The following is a 17,548-nucleotide window of genomic DNA, read 5'->3' on the forward strand; positions in this document are numbered from 1 at the left end:
AAAGGAGGTTGTGGCGAGGTGGGGGATTGGCCTCTTTTCCCAGGTATGACTGGATGAGAAGTAATGACCTTAGGTTGAGCCAGGGGAGTTCAGGTTGGATATGTGAAAGAATTTCTTCTCAGAGAGAGTGGTAATGCATTGGCAGAGGCTGCCCAGGGAGGTGGTGGAGTCACTGTCCCTGGAGGTGTTCAAGAAGTGTGGAGATGTGGCTCTGAGGGACATGGCTAGTGGGCATGGTAGAGATAGGTTGATTGTTGGATTACATAGAGGTCTTCCTGATCTTAATGATTCTATGAAATGTGTACCTGCCTTGCCTCACAGATACTGCTCCTTGGGAACTGGAAATCCTGGAACTCAGGTTTAGGAGAGTCCAAGGACACAAGTTTGGTAAATAAGTTGTATAAACAGAAATGAGTTAGAACTGAAACCAGGATCAAGGCCAAGAAAGACAATCTCTGCCCTCAAATTAACCATTTAGAAAGTCTCCAGCACTGTCAGAGCTATTTGACTGAAAGAAAAGCTCTCCATGGTCACATCCATGAGGGCCGGCAGCTGGGGAACTGTCCTAACCATCTGTCCTGTTCCAAGACCCTGGTCAAGGCAAGTGCCACAGCAATTTGCTTATGCTCAACAAAATGAAATCCTTTGAACAGCAATGCAGTAGGTGTTAAAAATATCAGCTTTGGGAATTTTATGGGACCAATATTGAGCCATTTTAATAAAATCTCTCTGGTTGTTACAGAGGGGCCTCTACAGAGTCACAGCTTCATCCTGTATCAGCATGAACAAAAGCTGCTCGCTTCCCTGTTCTGAAAGCCATGCAGGGTAACTATAAATGGATACCCTAGCTGATGAATTTCTGTTTCTCTTCCCTCCTTTGTTGATATTGCTTCTGTCATACAAAGAACTGCATTCAAAATTGAAGGAGTTTCTAGTAATGAGAAGAATTCAATTTTTTGCTAATGCAAAGAAACCAAATCATTTCCTTTAAAGGGATTTATGCTTTCGTAGGGGGAAATTCACTTTTATTGCTCTGATCTGTACAGCACCAATATACACACAGCACCATGATGTGCACAAAACTGGGAGCAGCTCCTGGCCCCAGGGTGCTTGCAATGCCAGCACTGATTCCTGCACAGTCTTAGTTTTAATTATTAGCCTAATTCATGTAAGCATAATTTCTGTAGAACTGGGACCCAGAAACTAAAAAAAGAGGATCCACCAGGAAATCCAAAACCTTAATTAGGAGCTTTGTGTTTTTCCTCTTGTCAGTAGAGCTGAAATGGTGCCTAAAACCTGACAAGAGTGACATGTGTGTGTCTTCTCAAATTAAGATGTCTTCATAAAGAAAGGGCAGTAGAAGGATTAGTGGCAGAGGAAACACATGGACTAAGGGTATGAAACTGGAGGAAATCAAGTTGAAAACAAGTCATATTCAAGAATATCAGCAGAGATGGAGCTATAAGTCTCAGGCAAGAACATAAAGTTTGTAAACCTTATCAGTCCTCAGCCCCTCTGTGAAAACTGTTAGACATAACATCTGTCACATTTATTTTACTTTTATCTGCAGCAGTCTTTTTTTCTTTCTAATTTGATTTCTTTCATGCTCTAAAGTTTGTTTCACCTTGGTTGCCTTCTCAGTGCACCAGTTTTTAACAGCAAAGCACAGTAGTCAGTATGTCAGAAGACTTCCAGTTAGTCTATGACCTGCTCAAAATTCATCCTGGCATAGATTTTATGTAAAGCCATTCCAGTTTTACACTGTTCAGAATAAAATATGTGAAATACTAGTCTGATATCTGCATCTCCTCCCAAGCTGTATGTTGGCATAACAGAATGATATCCAACTCCATTTCAGAAATCAATCAGCAAGAAAAACTGCTTACATAATCCAGTCACAATGATGGTCTAAGTATACAGCTCAGAAAGAGTTCGAAGGGAAAGATAATCTTCCTTGACAAGCCAAATGAAGAAGTAAAAACAAATAATAAGCAAACTTCCAGACTTGCAAAGCCTCAGGATTCAAAGGGCTTTCTAGACCTAAAAGCTTTCCTGTTTTCCCTAATTGTAGTAACAGGTCTAAAAATAGATCCTACCTGTACCACAAACATTGTGTTGCTTTTCTTCTTGTCAGTTTTCTATGAAGTCCCACTGGAAATGAGAGGATACAACTCCGTCCCAACAAACTCACTCTTATTTACTATTTTATACCCCTGTTCTTATTCTTAAACTATTACCTTATTTCATCTGCATAGAAAGCTGATTAGGGCACCACTGAAGAAATTATCCAATCATTGTATTAGCCTTTCATTTTCTAAAATTATTTACTCAACATTATTATTTTTCACAGCTGAGTCCAGAAACCTAATGAAGTATCAGGACTCCATTATTCTAGGACTGTAAATAAACCAGACCAGAATCAGTCACAGTCCATCAAAAGTCTAATATTTTAAACAAGAGACAGATACAAATGTAGAAAGGTGTTTTATCTTCTATTTGCAGTTAGAGAACTGACACTAGGAAAATTCATTACCTGACATGACTCAAATGGAAAGACTGACACTGAATTCACATCTTTTAAAACCTACATGAGACTTCAGGAAAAAAAAAAAAAAAGACTAAACAGATCAGTGTATGCATTAGGGTTGCTCAGATGAAAATTTTCAAAGCAGCTGGTTCAGTTTCTATTATATATTCTATTATATATTATATATCTAGCAAATTTGATTAACTCATGATGAGACTTTAAAAAGACTGTCATCTTCGGAATTTTTAGAGCCAAAATACACAGAAAATCTCACAGTTGAGCCTACATGTGAAATACTAAATCCAAATGTTAAATACTCAGTAATGAACACCTGGGTAAAAACACATGTTTTACCCATGTTTACCCATTCCTTCACATGTAGGATTGAAGCCACTTTGACTACTCCAGCCTGGGCTGTATTTAAATTGCATTAATTATAATATTAATTCTCCAAACCCTCTAGGTAACCAGAAATAAAGAACTCCATGTGTAACCTAAAGCGCTTTTTTACTTTTCTGGTTGCTACTGCTTGTTCTGACTTTCACAGACACGAAGAACTGCTGGAGCCTGCACTCTGGTTCTCTTTATACTACCTGAGTTGAGGGTATCAGAACTGCATTATGAAGTACAATTACATGAAACTTGATGTCAAATTCAAGTGTGAAAGCAGAAGAGTTACATTCACACTGAACTAATAAGACCACAGGGTCTTGCTTTTCAAACTCAGTTACAAGGGGCTTTATAGCTTCTGACCCTATGCAATACACCTTTTGAAACTCTTTTCAAATAGCTTACATTTAATTCAATCTCTTTTCAAGAGCAACACTTATTTTTTTTTTTTTAAGAAAAATTCCTTTAAACTGTATTTTTTTAATTGTTTGTCATTCATGCTGCTCTTCTGTGAACCTCTTCCAGATTGTCTGTGTCATTCTGGCAATGCATTGGCTCTAGTTGGACATAACATATTAGTTGAGATGCCTTCAATGCTCAGCATTCCAGAAAAATTGCATCTTCTGTTTTATTCACACTGCTCACATCCTGCACCAAGAATATCATGCTGTTTTGAACCGGGACAGGGTCAGTCATAGAAGAATACCAGATGTAATGGAATCCCAAGTCTAAGAGTTCTCTTTAGTAGCCATTGACTTAGTTGTAATCAGAACAGGGCTAAGGAAGCAAGACAGAAAAGCTGACTAAAAATCCTGAAATTCGGGATTATGACTTTTTTTTTTCCCTGTGTATATCAGAATAGAATTCATATTCACAAACTGTGAACAGAACAATATGAAGATAACCAGAAAAGAGCTTGCTCACTGCTCAGAGTAGAAATACAGAATGTGAATGTTTCTCTTACACACATCACAAGAATCACAAGAGTATGAATGCTGGTAGGGTCGCTTCAACGTGACAGAGAAGGATGTGAATAATATGACTGCAGGGAGATGATAAGGCCTCAGTATTTTTTTTCCTCTCTCTCACCAGTTATTAGAGGTGGGCCTTCACTTCTGAAACCCCTGTCAATCTGAGTTTGTGGGAAGTCAGAATTGGATAAGGAAATCCAAAACAAAGAAAATTAGAAAATACAATCATCAAACAGACCAAACATGTAAAAGGAAAGGTATTTTATCACACTAACCTAACTTCATGCTCCAAAAGAAAGTTTAATTCCTAGTCAATGACAGCAGAAATAATAACTTCCACTGTTAGCTGAGGCCCTGTGAGTATCAGTACAGATCTTATTTGACACACAGGCATGTTTTGGAAGAACTACAAAATTTCCAGTACTTTAGCTACATAAGGCCTATCTGCCACTACATGAGATGATCCTGGCAGTGACTGAGAACAGAAAGTTGTTTACATGATTACTTTTATCACTTCAACCTAAGACTCACACTGACTACACTGACTTTAAATCCCAGGTAGCTATCACGTTCAGATAAATGTAATTTGTGAAAAGGTATGAATTAAATGGATGTGAGCCCAGCATAATGGCCAGAGAAGTTCTTTAGTGCCAAATTCTGCATATAGTGTCAATGCAGGGACCTGAATCAAGCAATTCAGAAAATACCCTGGCCAGAGCCACTGTATGCTTTAGCCACATTTGAACCTCAAAGTCCTCTTCATATTGAGACCCTCAGGGGTACTGATGTGCTCTATTGTGAGCAGATGGTTTACTGAGCTCCACAGTAAATCTAAAGTAAATCTGTGCAAGCCCCTACGAGGCTAAAACTCATTTAAAACAGGAGGAAAAATCTCCAAGTATTTATAACCTCAAACATAATTAGTCTAGGTAACAGCAATGTATTGTTCACTCCTTTTCTTCCTGTTTGCTTGTTAAAGCTACGTGGTGCATACTGAGCTATTCATAAGAAAATCTTTGTTCTTTTATAAGGGTACAATTTACACAATGTAGAAGGACATTAAAGCAGTGTTTAATTAAGTGACAATGACTAGAACAGGGCTATTGAAACTATGAAATCAAAGATGCAAGGGTTCATTCACCATTACCCTTTTTCTAGAAGGATGAGGGAACACAGAAATTACCAGCATCTAAAAAATTTCTAGCTCAGATTTTCATCTCAACTAAATGTTTTCACACAAAAACTGTTATATCACTCAGGGTTTGGGAAATCTTCAGAACATCTTCTTTTACCCTTACATCACGTGTACAGGATGAGAGAATTGAAGATGACTGATAGTAAAACATAAGCCAAAACCTTCTCAGGAGCCTGCTTAATGTAGGAACAGAATATGACTGAAATGCTCTGAAAATTCTTTAAAATTGGATGACATTAGTTTAAATGCAACCAAAACTTGAAAATACAGAAGAAACTGCCCACTCTGAAGCAACCCCAGTACCAATAACAAGTAGACTTTTATACCAATTTGAAACTCTGGAGTAGGAGCAATAATATCCACAGAAGAGAAGGAAAAAAGACCAGACCAGACTAGTCTAGACTAGAATAGAGTAGAATAGAATAAAAACAGTTGTAAGAGACTTAGAAAGATCAAGTCCAACTGGCTGACCACTTCAAAATTACAAGTTGAATTTTGAGCTTCACTTTTTCTTTAAAAAAATTACACAGATAGCTTCTTCTGTTTACTCCTTAAATTTCTGCATAAACCAGATTGGTATTAACTATTGCCCCTATACTTAGTAATTAGATGTTACAAAGCAAGCAATAAGGCAGATGCATCACTCTTGTTTCTATAATACAGAGCACTTCATTACTGAACCTGTTGAGGAATTATTTCCTTACTGCAGTGACAGGCACACTTACCACAAACACCCAAGTTAGGAAATACTAAATATATATTTGTGTCACTGAAAAACTCTGCTTATTAGGTGCCATAATGCCTGCAGGCCTAAACATGCAGCTCTACCCCACACTACTGCACTTCTTTTTCTGGGGTTGACACTGGGAAAGACAGGTCAAGTCTATCAAAACTAACTAGCATAAGTATGACTTCAACAGCTGTTATGAGTGTAGTATCTTTTCAGGAACCAGTCTGTTTGTGCTCACGGTCAGTATTGCTAGAGCTCTACAACAATGTATGCCTTTGCAGATTCACAAAAGGCTTACTTGTTGGTGGAGGCACATAAAATTTTTCTAAGTACTTAGAAGACTTTTAATTCAGGAACTTCTGAACCTAAATAGATGCTTCCCATAGATCTGTAAAATCATACAAGAAATTTAGAAATTCATAGCTTCATACCTGTGTTATAAACTGGCACCCAGTGGTAAAACTCATTTTGGTAGGGAACTGTGTCAAACTCAGTGCACTGCATCTGACGAAAAGTTGGCAAGCCTTTCCGACAGGGGCTAATGTTACACATGCGATAGCGTTTCCTTTCTCCGGTGCAGTAGTCTCCTCCAAACTGTGGTCTACAAAAAGAGCATTGAAACTGAGATGTGATATTGGGATAAAAGTAGTTTCAAAAGAGCAATGACTTTCAGGTTCCAGTGAGAATCAGAAACCTTTATAGGATGAACATGCCTTTCACATGTTCAAATACTTGAACGTGCCTGTATGAAGTATAAGGATCTAGAGATACCCTGTATCTTGGTACAGGCAGGATGAAGTGCTTGTACACTGTCCAGCTAAGTTAATGACAAAATTGTCTTATCAAACAATCTTCTCTAAGACACTGTATTTTCCAGACTGTTTGACAGTTCTTCCAGAAAGATCAGTGATTTTTCAAAATTAGGTGTAGGGTCTTCATGAACTCAAGTATGTATTAGAAAACTCTGCCCATCACATTCTGTACCTATCAGTTCATGTATATAAAGCTGAAAACAAAGCTGATGACTAACACAAAGCATGAAAGGCAAGTCTTTGATTTCCTTCAGGAACAGAATGCTACCTATTGTTCCCATCCTTTGTATGATTTATAGCATTTATGCAAAGCCTGCATGCAAAATAACAGGATTTTTTTTTTTCATTTTTCTGTAGAAATAAGCTCCACGGAAGGTAAGGATTAAATAATGAGATAATGATTGTATAAGGTGAGCTAAGTGAATTTCACACAAGTATGCTTAGCTGGGGAGATGAGGTTCAGTCTGTTTTGCAGCAGCACTCAACAGTAAACCAGAGTCACACAGAAATGTCTCCTACAACCTAATTACCACTAAGATCTTGAATGAAAGGTGTGAAAAGATTGTGTACTCAGCTTACTCTGGGTTATCACATGGTCTCTCTGCGCTCTGAACTCCTGCCCCGCAGGTCCTTGTGCAATGGGACCAGGGCGACCACACACCCCATCCACCATGGATTGCTTCTGGAGTTTTGCCTACTGTAATGCACTCACCAGAGAAGCACCACTGAAGAGAGAAGACAAATGACAAACAAGACTATTGCAAACATAGAAAAATTTTACATTAACTGCTTGCTATTTCAGTTCCTGAAGATTGACAACTTCGGTGGAAACTGAAAAGCGGATATGAAAGGGTGCCTCTCTTTTACAGCTAAACAATAGCAGAGATTCTCACGGTTTTTCTGCAAACATTTTGCAGGCACCAAACCTCACAGTCACCTTGTTTTCTCCACACCGAGTTCCATCCGCAGCAGCATCCAGCTTAGAGCGGCAGGAGCCTTTCACTGAGCACCAGAGTGTTTGGCAAAGGTTCTGGAAAAGAAAGAAAGCTGCTGCAGAATGAAGCAGAGCTCAAGAACTCCCATGGCTAAGAGCTTCAAAATATTTCCCACAGATATGTACATCAATTTACAAAACCTTACAAGGGCTGTGTTTCCAGAGACATGTTCAGAGTTTTCCACAAGTTAGGACACACCAAGAGTCCATATTCAGGCTCTCTTTGTTAGCATACAAGGAAGGACTCTGACAAATACATAACAGTGAATACTTTCTGTCAAATGAATTAACCGAACTATGTTTGTGAGTTAAAATATTCTCCTCATTAGCTGCTCACCTTCCACTTACGTACTGGTAAAATTACAATGTTTGGGAACTACTGTTTATAGCGAAGGTGAACAGATTCTATTATTTTCACATTAAAAGTACAATGGAATATTCAATTTTTTATTGCTGCTTGCCTGTAAAGAGTGAAATCAAAGAAGGTTACTTAAGCCTGTCAGGTAGGTGAAAACAACATCATGTCTACAAGTGTAACAGCCATGTCAACATTCATGAGCTCCCAAAATCTGAGGAAGAGAAAGAGGTCTCTTAATACAGCCAAGCAGGCAATGAGGTGGTACACTAAAAAGCAGGCCAGGGTAGCTGGCTGTTAAAAAAAAACCAAAAAAACAGCAAGTAGTCTGGGAAGAATAGGGGCTCTACTTGGTGATAACTGGCATACTAACAAGGTCAGAAGTTGATGCCACGCAATTCCGCATTGGTAAAGCACAAACTTAAGCTGCTGTTCCACATGCAGTGGTCAGCTCTTTACAGATGGGACAGACATCCCCAGAGTCAAAGATAGCAGGTCAAAAATCACTGTGACAACATTATAACAAATCCTCTTTAAACATGCAGAGATATTCTCTGAGGAAACACAAGGCCAATTCTCCCGTGACAGAGGTGGTTAATGTATCACTGGTAGACTTTCCTTAGTTCACATACACATAAGCTTGTCTTTTAGTTGACACAGGAGTCCCATGTGCTTAGGACACCCTGAATGAGCAGGGCTTTGTATTGAAGCACATTTCCAAGCTGTAGAAACCAGAGGGGTAAAAGAAACTGTGCAGTCCCAACTGGAACAGGTAATCTGTGGTAGGTTTTGTCTGAGGGTGTTTAACTGCAGAGCTCAGTACTGGGATCAGAGTTCAGCTCCCGATGGGATCCTGAAAGTAAAAAACATTCTGGGCTTGAGAGTCAGGACAGAAATTGGATACTTGGGAAAATGCAGCTCCAATAAGCTAACAGCAACATTTGGCTGAGTTTGAAATCAAAACGGGGCTGCTGATTTCTGGCCTGCTTCTATTTAAAACAGCAAAGCTTAGGGGTAGTCTGTTTTGAGATAAATGCTTCTTATTTACCTTTAGCATTGTGTGTTGTACAAAACATCTCTAAGTACTTCATATATCCAGCTGGAAACATATTGTCTGAGGTATTGCATCTCTGCTCATGTAGCCACTTTTAGGTGATATTTACAATCAGAGGTTGTTCTGCAGTTCTTATTTATAGTTCAAGAGTAGTATTACTTTGCAACAGTTTGTGGCACCATTGTTGTCCGCATGTAAAGGCAGAGCTATCCGAATGTTCCAGCTGGTGAATATTTCTTCAGTATAAAATTCATCCATTATTTTTAGCTGTCAAATATAGAATATGCTTCATGCATGTGCCTAAAACATACCTACTGCACTGTGCTTCAAATACCAGAGAAAGAATCACAGAAACACATAATATCCTAAGTTGGAAAGAACCCACAAGGATCACTGAGACCACCTCCTGGCTCCACACAGCACTACCCACACCCAAACCCAATGTGTGAGGGCAGTGTCCAATCACACTGTGAGCTCTGGCAGCTCAGGGCCATGCCCACTGCCCTGGGCAGGCTGTTCCATGCCCCCCACCTTCTGGGGCAGAGCCTTTCCCTAACCCCCGGCCCTCCCCTGGCACAGCTCCATGCCGTTCCCTCGGGCCCTGTCGCTGTCACACAAAGCAGAGCTCAGCAATGCCCTCTGCTCCCTGTGAGGAGCTGCAGCCACCATGAGGCCTCCCCTCAGCTCCTCTGCTCTGGGCCCAGCACACCCAGAGCCCCCAGCTGCTGCTCACACTCCTTGTCCTCCAGAGCCTTACCACCTTCTCAGCCCTTTTTTGGACACTCTCTAATAGTTTTATGTCCTTTTTATGTGGTGGTGCCCGGAAATGAAGAGGGACTAAAACTGAACACAGCTTTCCAACGGTTGCAATTTTTAATAAGTGCAAATACTCTTAGATTCCAAAGTCAAGTGTTCACGGAGGAAATTCTTTAGCTTTAAAACAAGTTCCCATATCAACCTCCATATACCAGAGCTTTTCTCCATCTTTAAGAAGAAATGAAACAGCAACAGTACAAGAAAAAGCACTCTTTACTGTGTATTTTTGTAAATATGGGAAGGAATCATGACTGTAACATGGATTCAAGGCAAGGCAAGTGTATGGTGTATACTTTCCACTCTGTCTGTGAGATAAGGGTCTGTACCTTAAGAAGTCAATGTAAAAAAATTCCAATTTCACCAAAGTCAATGGAAGTTTGGAGGTAAGTAGTAGGTTATAAGATAAGGATGTTGAGCTTCTATTATCTGAAGAAAGCTAGAGATTTACTTACCATTTGGAAAACTCCTCTGCATAATCTGTATTTTGCTTTTTATTTTTTTATTTTTCTTATTACAAGGACAACATGCATGTACTTCACAAGATATTTAGAGGACTTGCAACTTGAATGGTTCATGAAAACCACTATCTGAATTCTAAAGCTCGGTCTTTGGTAAGTATAATCACTGGACACCTGGGCATCTTCAGCTAAATACAGATTCTTCCCCATAGATTGAATTCAGATAGACATTAAAAGTTGCACAACAAACATAGCTCTGTCAGTGACTGTTAAGTAAACAGTGGAAAGGCAAATAATAGTCAGACCTCTTAGATGAAATGCCAGGCAGACTATACTATTCACAATTCATTTCCTTGCCAGTTGCAGCTACCTGCAAAACAAAGTCCTTGCAATAAAAAGCGAAATAAGATAATACCAATTAGTTTTCTGACACATGTCTAGTTGTAAAATTGGTCAATCAAGAGATGTCAAATGTAAAGGTCTACTAGGTTCAAACCAAAGGAGACACAGAATAAACCAGAGCTGCAAAATTACACTTCAATTTTCTGTCTGTACCATTGGACAAATTACAGTAGCTGGGGAAACTGGAACAGCAAATGAAAGTAATTTTTCAATACCTACTTCAGATTCAGTAGTTGCAGTTCAACATTGGTAATCATGTTATCTATTAAGGCTAAGGAGATTAATCAGAAATAATCCCTCTAATAGGATACACTAAATGAGGATACACATAATTATCCAAATGGAATAAACAATCAAGATCAGCAGTCCCCAGTCCACAGCTGTGTGCAATACCTTGCCTAGAGAAGACACTACTGCCACCGCCTTTCTTAACAGGGGGATGAAACATACTGCTGCCTTCAGTGTTCGCTGAATATTGCTACCCTAAACTCATTAAAATTTAGTGATCACTTAGCTAGATTAGCACTTGAAACCACTATTTCTGAACTGATCTATGTAGGAAAGTACCGGCTTAGCCAACTAGCTCTGATGCTAGGTACAGTTACAATAGCATAGCACTGCACCATAGTTAATACGATCTGTTACCCTGCATTACTTTCTAGCTCATATGGGCAATTGTGTTGATGTCAGTATAATGTTCTTCTACACCTCTGTTTTGATGTGCTGTGAGATAAAGCCCCAGGGTACTATTCAGATTACTCATTTTTGCATATAAATCTCACGCATGATGGGGACTTCAAGATTCTTTGGGGGACTTGGACTGAAATTTCCTTTAACTATTTAGACTATCAAGAGTGTGAAAAGTCAAGACACTGGAAAAGAGCACAACCCAGATTTCTTCAGAAAATACTTGCTAGAACTAAAGAGTTGCTGCCAGAAATATTTTGTTAGTATCTTGTTTTTGAAAACGTGACTCCACTGATAACTAACTTAAGCTCACTAATATAAGTTTCAAGTCAAAATTACTCCACCCAGTGGAGGACAGGCATTTAATAGCAGGTATGGGCCCAGATCCAGTGAATGTCTTGGAATAAACAAAGCATACAAAACAACAACTCAGTTGCAGAATCTCTAGTGTGGAATTAAAATACCATGATAGTCAATGCCTGTCTTGCATACATAGCCTATAAGACTGAACATGCTCTGTGTAGTTAGCAACTGAATTTCAGTGACTGTGCTTCCTGTTCGAAAAGAGTAAGTTATCATTAGCAGAATGAATTAAAATATACAACACTCACATCCACATCTTCACAGAAAGTAGCATTGGAGCCATACTGAAGCTGGCACTGGTGATGCACATCATAAATCACCCCTGGAGCAATGACTGGGGACTTTAAGACTTCTTTCTGGGGGATATCATCCAGACAGAATCCCCACCCTCGGCTAAAAGACAAAAATTGCATACTGAAAAAAAACCAAAAACACACGAAACCCCAAATCAAAAGAACAATCAACTACACTTCTTGATATTTCTGTGCAGACTTTTTTATGTAGCCTTTGGAAACAACTCTTCTGTATTCCAGCTAAGATATGCTGAGGGGCTACTACCAAACAGCACTCCTGCTAGTTAATGAAATTTTACAGAACAACAACAACAACAACAACAAACCTGAAGAAACTGCCTGCTCTGGAGCAACCCTGGTATCAACAAGTGGACTCTTCTATGAATCCCAAACTCTGGAGTAGGATCATTAAAGTCTAAAAAAGTAAAGGAATGCAGAACAGAACAGAAGAGAATAGTATGGTTTATAGTATAGAGTACAGTAGTGTATAGTGTAGTGCACAGTCTGGTGTATAGTGTAGTGTAGCACAGTGTAGCATAGTAAAGTAGAGATTAATACAGCAGAGTAGACTACAGTTCAATTGGAAGGCATCTTCAAAAACATCAAGTTCAACTGCCTGACTACTTCAGGGCTATCCAAAAGTCAAAGCACATTACTGAGGGCATTATCCAAACGCCTCCTGAACACTGACAGCCACGGGGCATCAATCACCTCTGTAGAAGTTCCAGGGTTTGACTACTCTCACAGTAAAGGAACTTTTACCTAATGTCCCATTTGAAAGTCCCCTGGCATAGCTTTGTACTGCTGCTGTGTGACAACCATTCACAGAGAGCAGAAACTCCCTCTGCTTCCCTTTCTCATAAGCTGCAGGGAGCAGTGAGGTCACCTGTTAGCCTCCTTTTCTCCAGACTGAACGATCCAAGTGTCCACAGCTTTTCCTCACAGGACACGTTTTCCATCTGTTTTACAGCTTTACTGCCCTCCTTGGGATGCTTTCACAAAAACCTTAACATCTTCTTGATATTGTGGAGCCCAGAACTGCACGATACTCAAGAATACTCCATTGCTAAATATATCTGCATACAATACTCCAATGCTAAATACAGCAGAGAATCACCTATTCTGATCGCTAGCTGTGCTGTGTTAAGTGTCCCTCACAAGGCAGTTTGCCCTCTTGGCTGCCTGGGCGCCCTGCTGGCTCATGCTGAGCTCCTGGCCCCAGCACTTCTAGGTCCCCTTCTGCTGAGCTGCTCTCCAGCCACTCATCTCCCATCTGTGCCTGTGTCCAGCACTGCTTCATTCCAGGTGCAGCAATCAGCATTCTCCATGTTAAACTTCATGCTGTTCCTGACAATGACCCAACCTGTCTAGATCACTCTGCAAGGCCTCTCAACTCTCCAGGTAGTCAGCAGCACCTCCCAGTTAAGTGTTGTTGGCAAACTTGCTGAGAAGTAGCTTCCTTCTCAGCCTCCTGGTTGAGATTTCCACTACAAACCTCTCAGTTCTTTCCCCACTATGTTCAGGGTACACAGCTAGTAATCCCAGACAAGAATTCCAGTCTGATCAACAAGAGATTAAAAATCAGCTTTACAGTTCTTCATTGTCATCTGGTCATATCTGGACATGAGCCAGCATTGTGCTTTTGCAGCCCAGAAAGCCAACCAAACCCTGAGCTGCATCAAAAGCAGTGTGGTCAGCAGGACAAGGGAGGTGATCCTGCCCCTCTGCTCTGCACTGGTGAGACATCATGACGAGTACTGTGTCCAGAGGTGGAGTCCTCAGTACAAGAGAGGCACTGACCTGCTGGAGTGTGTCCACAGGAGGGCCACAAAAAAGATTCATGGAACGGAACATGTCCCCAAAGAGGGCAGGCTGAGAGAGCTGGAGCTGTTCAGCCTGGAGAAGTGGAGGCTCTGAGGTGAACTGATAGTGACCTTTCAGTATTTAAAGGGGGGCCATAGGAAAGAAGGGACAGACTTTTCAGCAGGATTTTTTTGTGATAGGACAGGGGGGAAATGGTTTCAGACTAAAAGAGGGGAGACTTGGAAAGGATATAAGGAAAAGAGTTTTCACAATAACAGTGATGAAGCACTGGAATAGGTTGTCCAAAGATAGGATGACTGCCCTGTCCTTGCTTACATTCATGGTCAAGATGGACCAGGTTCTGAACAACCAGATCTAGCTGTAGGTCCATTGCAGGGGAATTGGACTATATGTAACCTTTAAAGGTCCCTTTGGACTCAAATGATTCTATGATTCTATATTATTCTATGAAACTAATCTTCAGTCTTCTAGGAGACAGATCACATTTTTTTCAGAGTATTAACCTATACTGAAAAATTAATTTGTAGCAGCCCACTTGACACAGGGCACTAGTTCAAACTGAAAGGAGTCTTCTTCCTTGAACTTTAATGGACTTGAGCCAAGAATTAATCATTTGTCCATTAGAGCAGACTCACCGATCCCCATGGCAACTGTTTTCCAACATACACACTACAATAGAGCAATCTTCAAGCCATAAATATTGCTTAGTGATTTACTTCAGGGATTTGATGGTGGCTATGCATACTGAATCATGTCCAACTTAAAACATAGCAAGAAATATGAAGAAAACTTTTACAGTAGCAAGATCCTTCCTCTTATTCTCTAACTTACAGCAAAGCAAGACTAGGTATTATAAAAAATGTAGTAGCTGATATCTGTGGCTCTGCGAGATTTAAATGGCTTACGAATGCTGATGACCCTGAGGCTAGGCAAAATAAGGCATGTCAAAGTGGAAATATTGTGAGGTCATTATAGCTCACTGAGAAGTTCCAGAGAATATCACCACTTCTGGTGAAATTTATACCATATTGCTGCTCATATAAAGAACATGTTGAACAAATCATTGAAAACGAGCACATATCACTGTGGACAGAGGCAAGATATATCAGGTTCCCTCACAGTTCTTGACAGAATGCTTCTTTCTTTCTGGTAACTTCAAAAAATTGCAGGTTGAACCAAACCTGAGCTGCTAGGACAAGACTGGAGTTCACTCCCAGATAACACAAATATAGTGGAGCTTTCCAAAATTACTAAGTAAGCTATAAACTCCTCCATGGTAATTAATTCATGCATACTACAAAAACCTAAATTTAGTAACATAATAATGCAGGATTTACCTCAAACTTCATATAAACATCTCATACACAGTTGTACTCAGCTTAGGGAAATGCTAAAGCATGATCACTCACTCCAGAAATCGTGTGATGTATTCCTTGCTGCACTGTGACCAGGTGAGTGGAGTGGGATCATACTGCAGCTGCCGGGACATGATGTATGGGCGCTTTCCAACAGGCTCACAGTCATTTTCTTTTCCGTCATGCTGGATACCAAAACTGGAGACACAAAACAACATCTGGTAACTCCAGCTGCTTGGTTGTACCACAGCACTCATCTATGGGCTCCATGCTGTGTTTAAAAAGACCCTAGGGTCAGTTGCTTCCTCACCTGGTGAACTGTAGATACCTGTTTTCTAAAAAAGATAAAAAATAAAGAATTGACCCAAAACCTACAACAAATTTGCACTCTCTGTTAGGCTTTCAAGTCTGGTAGGTACAGCAATATTAATGAGGTAAAAAATTAAGAACATACTGTCAAAGACTACTACATTCAGGGGTAGCTTTAAGAGAGTCAGAACACTATTGCACAACTTGGCCAAGAATTACATTTAAAATTTAGAGTTAGGTCAAAACTTGTAGAGTCCTTCCTTGTTCATAGACTCCAGTTGTTTAGACTTGTACCACTTTAACCACAGTCAGACTGTGTTACACTGCTATACATTCCCCTATTACATCTCTACTTATTTTTAAATCTTTTTTTTTTGGTAGAGACACTGGTTTCCACATTACTGAACGTTCAGTGAATTAGCTTCCAGCCTTCACTCCTTTCTATTTAACTTTCTCCAGCTGTGCCTTGCAGGCATACAGGTCTCCCATAACAGGTCTTCCTGATGTGGCTCTCTACCACTTCTCTGCCGTATTAGGAGATTTCTTTATTCAAGAGCTAGTAAAAATCATAAACAAAAAAAAAGCCCAAATCCTTTGAGTAGGATTAAGCTGACTAAACATAGATATCTCCACATCATCTCCTTGTGAAGGAGGTTTTGTCTGAAGTAATAATATACAAAGATAGCAGTCTATGAATATTTTGACACCTGAATTGTTAACATCGGAAGTTATATAAACTCATATTTCACAGCCTTGAAAACAAACTCAGGTCATGATTCAGCCGTGGATCAGACAAAGACCTTCTGGTGAGTGCAAACCACTAAGACTATATTTCTGGAAAATGTCATTTTACCGTGACTCAAATGTTCCAAAGGCAGAGCATGATTTCAGTCAGAACTGACTCCAGTGGCAGTTGTAAAAGCAAGTGTGTCCCCCTAGTGACAGGACTTTTTCTACAAACAGGATCTGATGCCACAGGCGACTGTGAACATCTACAGGGGAAGCAGGGACTTTTGGAAACCATTAAAAATGGGAGTTTTTTGTCTTTTTTTTTTCATCTGCTCTGACAGAGTTTTACTGTCCTTATTTGAAATTTTTAATGCTTTTTCTCTAATCCTGTTTGAGTGAAACATAGTTACAAATTAATTATGAACATTACCACTCTCTTTGGTAGACAGGCCTTGAAGGCAAGGCCACACAGCATTCCTGCAACAGCAGCACAGCTGTACTCTGTCTCACACTATGCAAAGGACCTGGGCTAGACCAGGAGAAGATCACAGATGGTCTATGGGGAAAAAGTATTTTCTGGCAACTACTGTCAATGAAAAAAGTTCCCTGTCAGCAAGAGATTGTGGGGGTGAGGAGAATGAACCTCAAAGCACCTAAATCTAATTGAAATAATTATCATTATTTAATTTTTGAGAATTCACAGGTTGAATAAAGAAAGGCCAATTCATACTTTAATAGTCTTCAGAACAGATTTTACATTCCACCAGGAAGTACAGACTTCAGCCTGAGTGGCAGTTGGGTGTATACAGAAAGTGATGTGATACTAGAATAAACCTAGCCCAGCAGAGAACTGCAGGCAAACTGAACTGTCCATGTGATAATGTTGTACCTTGAGGAAATCAGTTCAGTGTCAAAACATTCAAAAGATAAAGTATCTATCAAACTAACCAAACAAAACACCTTCACAGTATTAGAATACAAACAAATTTGGCTTAAAGCAAAAAATCCCAATTGAAGACTTACGGAATCACAGAACTGCAAGGGTTGGAAGGCACCTCAAGAGATCATCCAGTCCAACCCTGCTGCTAAAGCTGGTACCTACAAAAGTTTGCACAGGTATGTGTTCAGACAGGTCTTGAATATCTCCATAGAAGGAGACTCCACCTCTCTGGGCAGCCTGTTCCAGTGCTCTGTCACCCTTACAGTAAACAAGTTGTTCCACATGTTAGTGCTGAACTTCCTGTGTTCAAGTTTTAGGCCATCACCAAGAAGAGCCTGGCTTCA

The 17,548-nt window shown here is 40.0% G+C and overlaps 1 protein-coding gene across 2 annotated transcripts in view; it reads right to left on the reverse strand.

Moving 5' to 3' along the window:
• ADAMTS12 (ADAM metallopeptidase with thrombospondin type 1 motif 12) overlaps positions 1–17,548 on the reverse strand; it is a 170,961-nt gene that overhangs the window by 52,880 nt on the left and 100,533 nt on the right. For both annotated transcript variants that reach the window (XM_003642975.6, XM_015277506.4), the window contains exons 8-12: positions 15,281–15,424; positions 12,003–12,147; positions 7,563–7,655; positions 7,205–7,350; positions 6,245–6,414 (exon numbers count right to left, since the gene is read on the reverse strand). In XM_003642975.6, the coding sequence (XP_003643023.3) occupies positions 6,245–6,414; positions 7,205–7,350; positions 7,563–7,655; positions 12,003–12,147; positions 15,281–15,424 (698 nt within the window). The remainder of the gene's footprint in view (positions 1–6,244; positions 6,415–7,204; positions 7,351–7,562; positions 7,656–12,002; positions 12,148–15,280; positions 15,425–17,548) is intronic.

The sequence above is a fragment of the Gallus gallus genome, chromosome Z, assembly GCF_016699485.2.
Source record: "Gallus gallus isolate bGalGal1 chromosome Z, bGalGal1.mat.broiler.GRCg7b, whole genome shotgun sequence".
Taxonomy (NCBI): domain Eukaryota; kingdom Metazoa; phylum Chordata; class Aves; order Galliformes; family Phasianidae; genus Gallus; species Gallus gallus.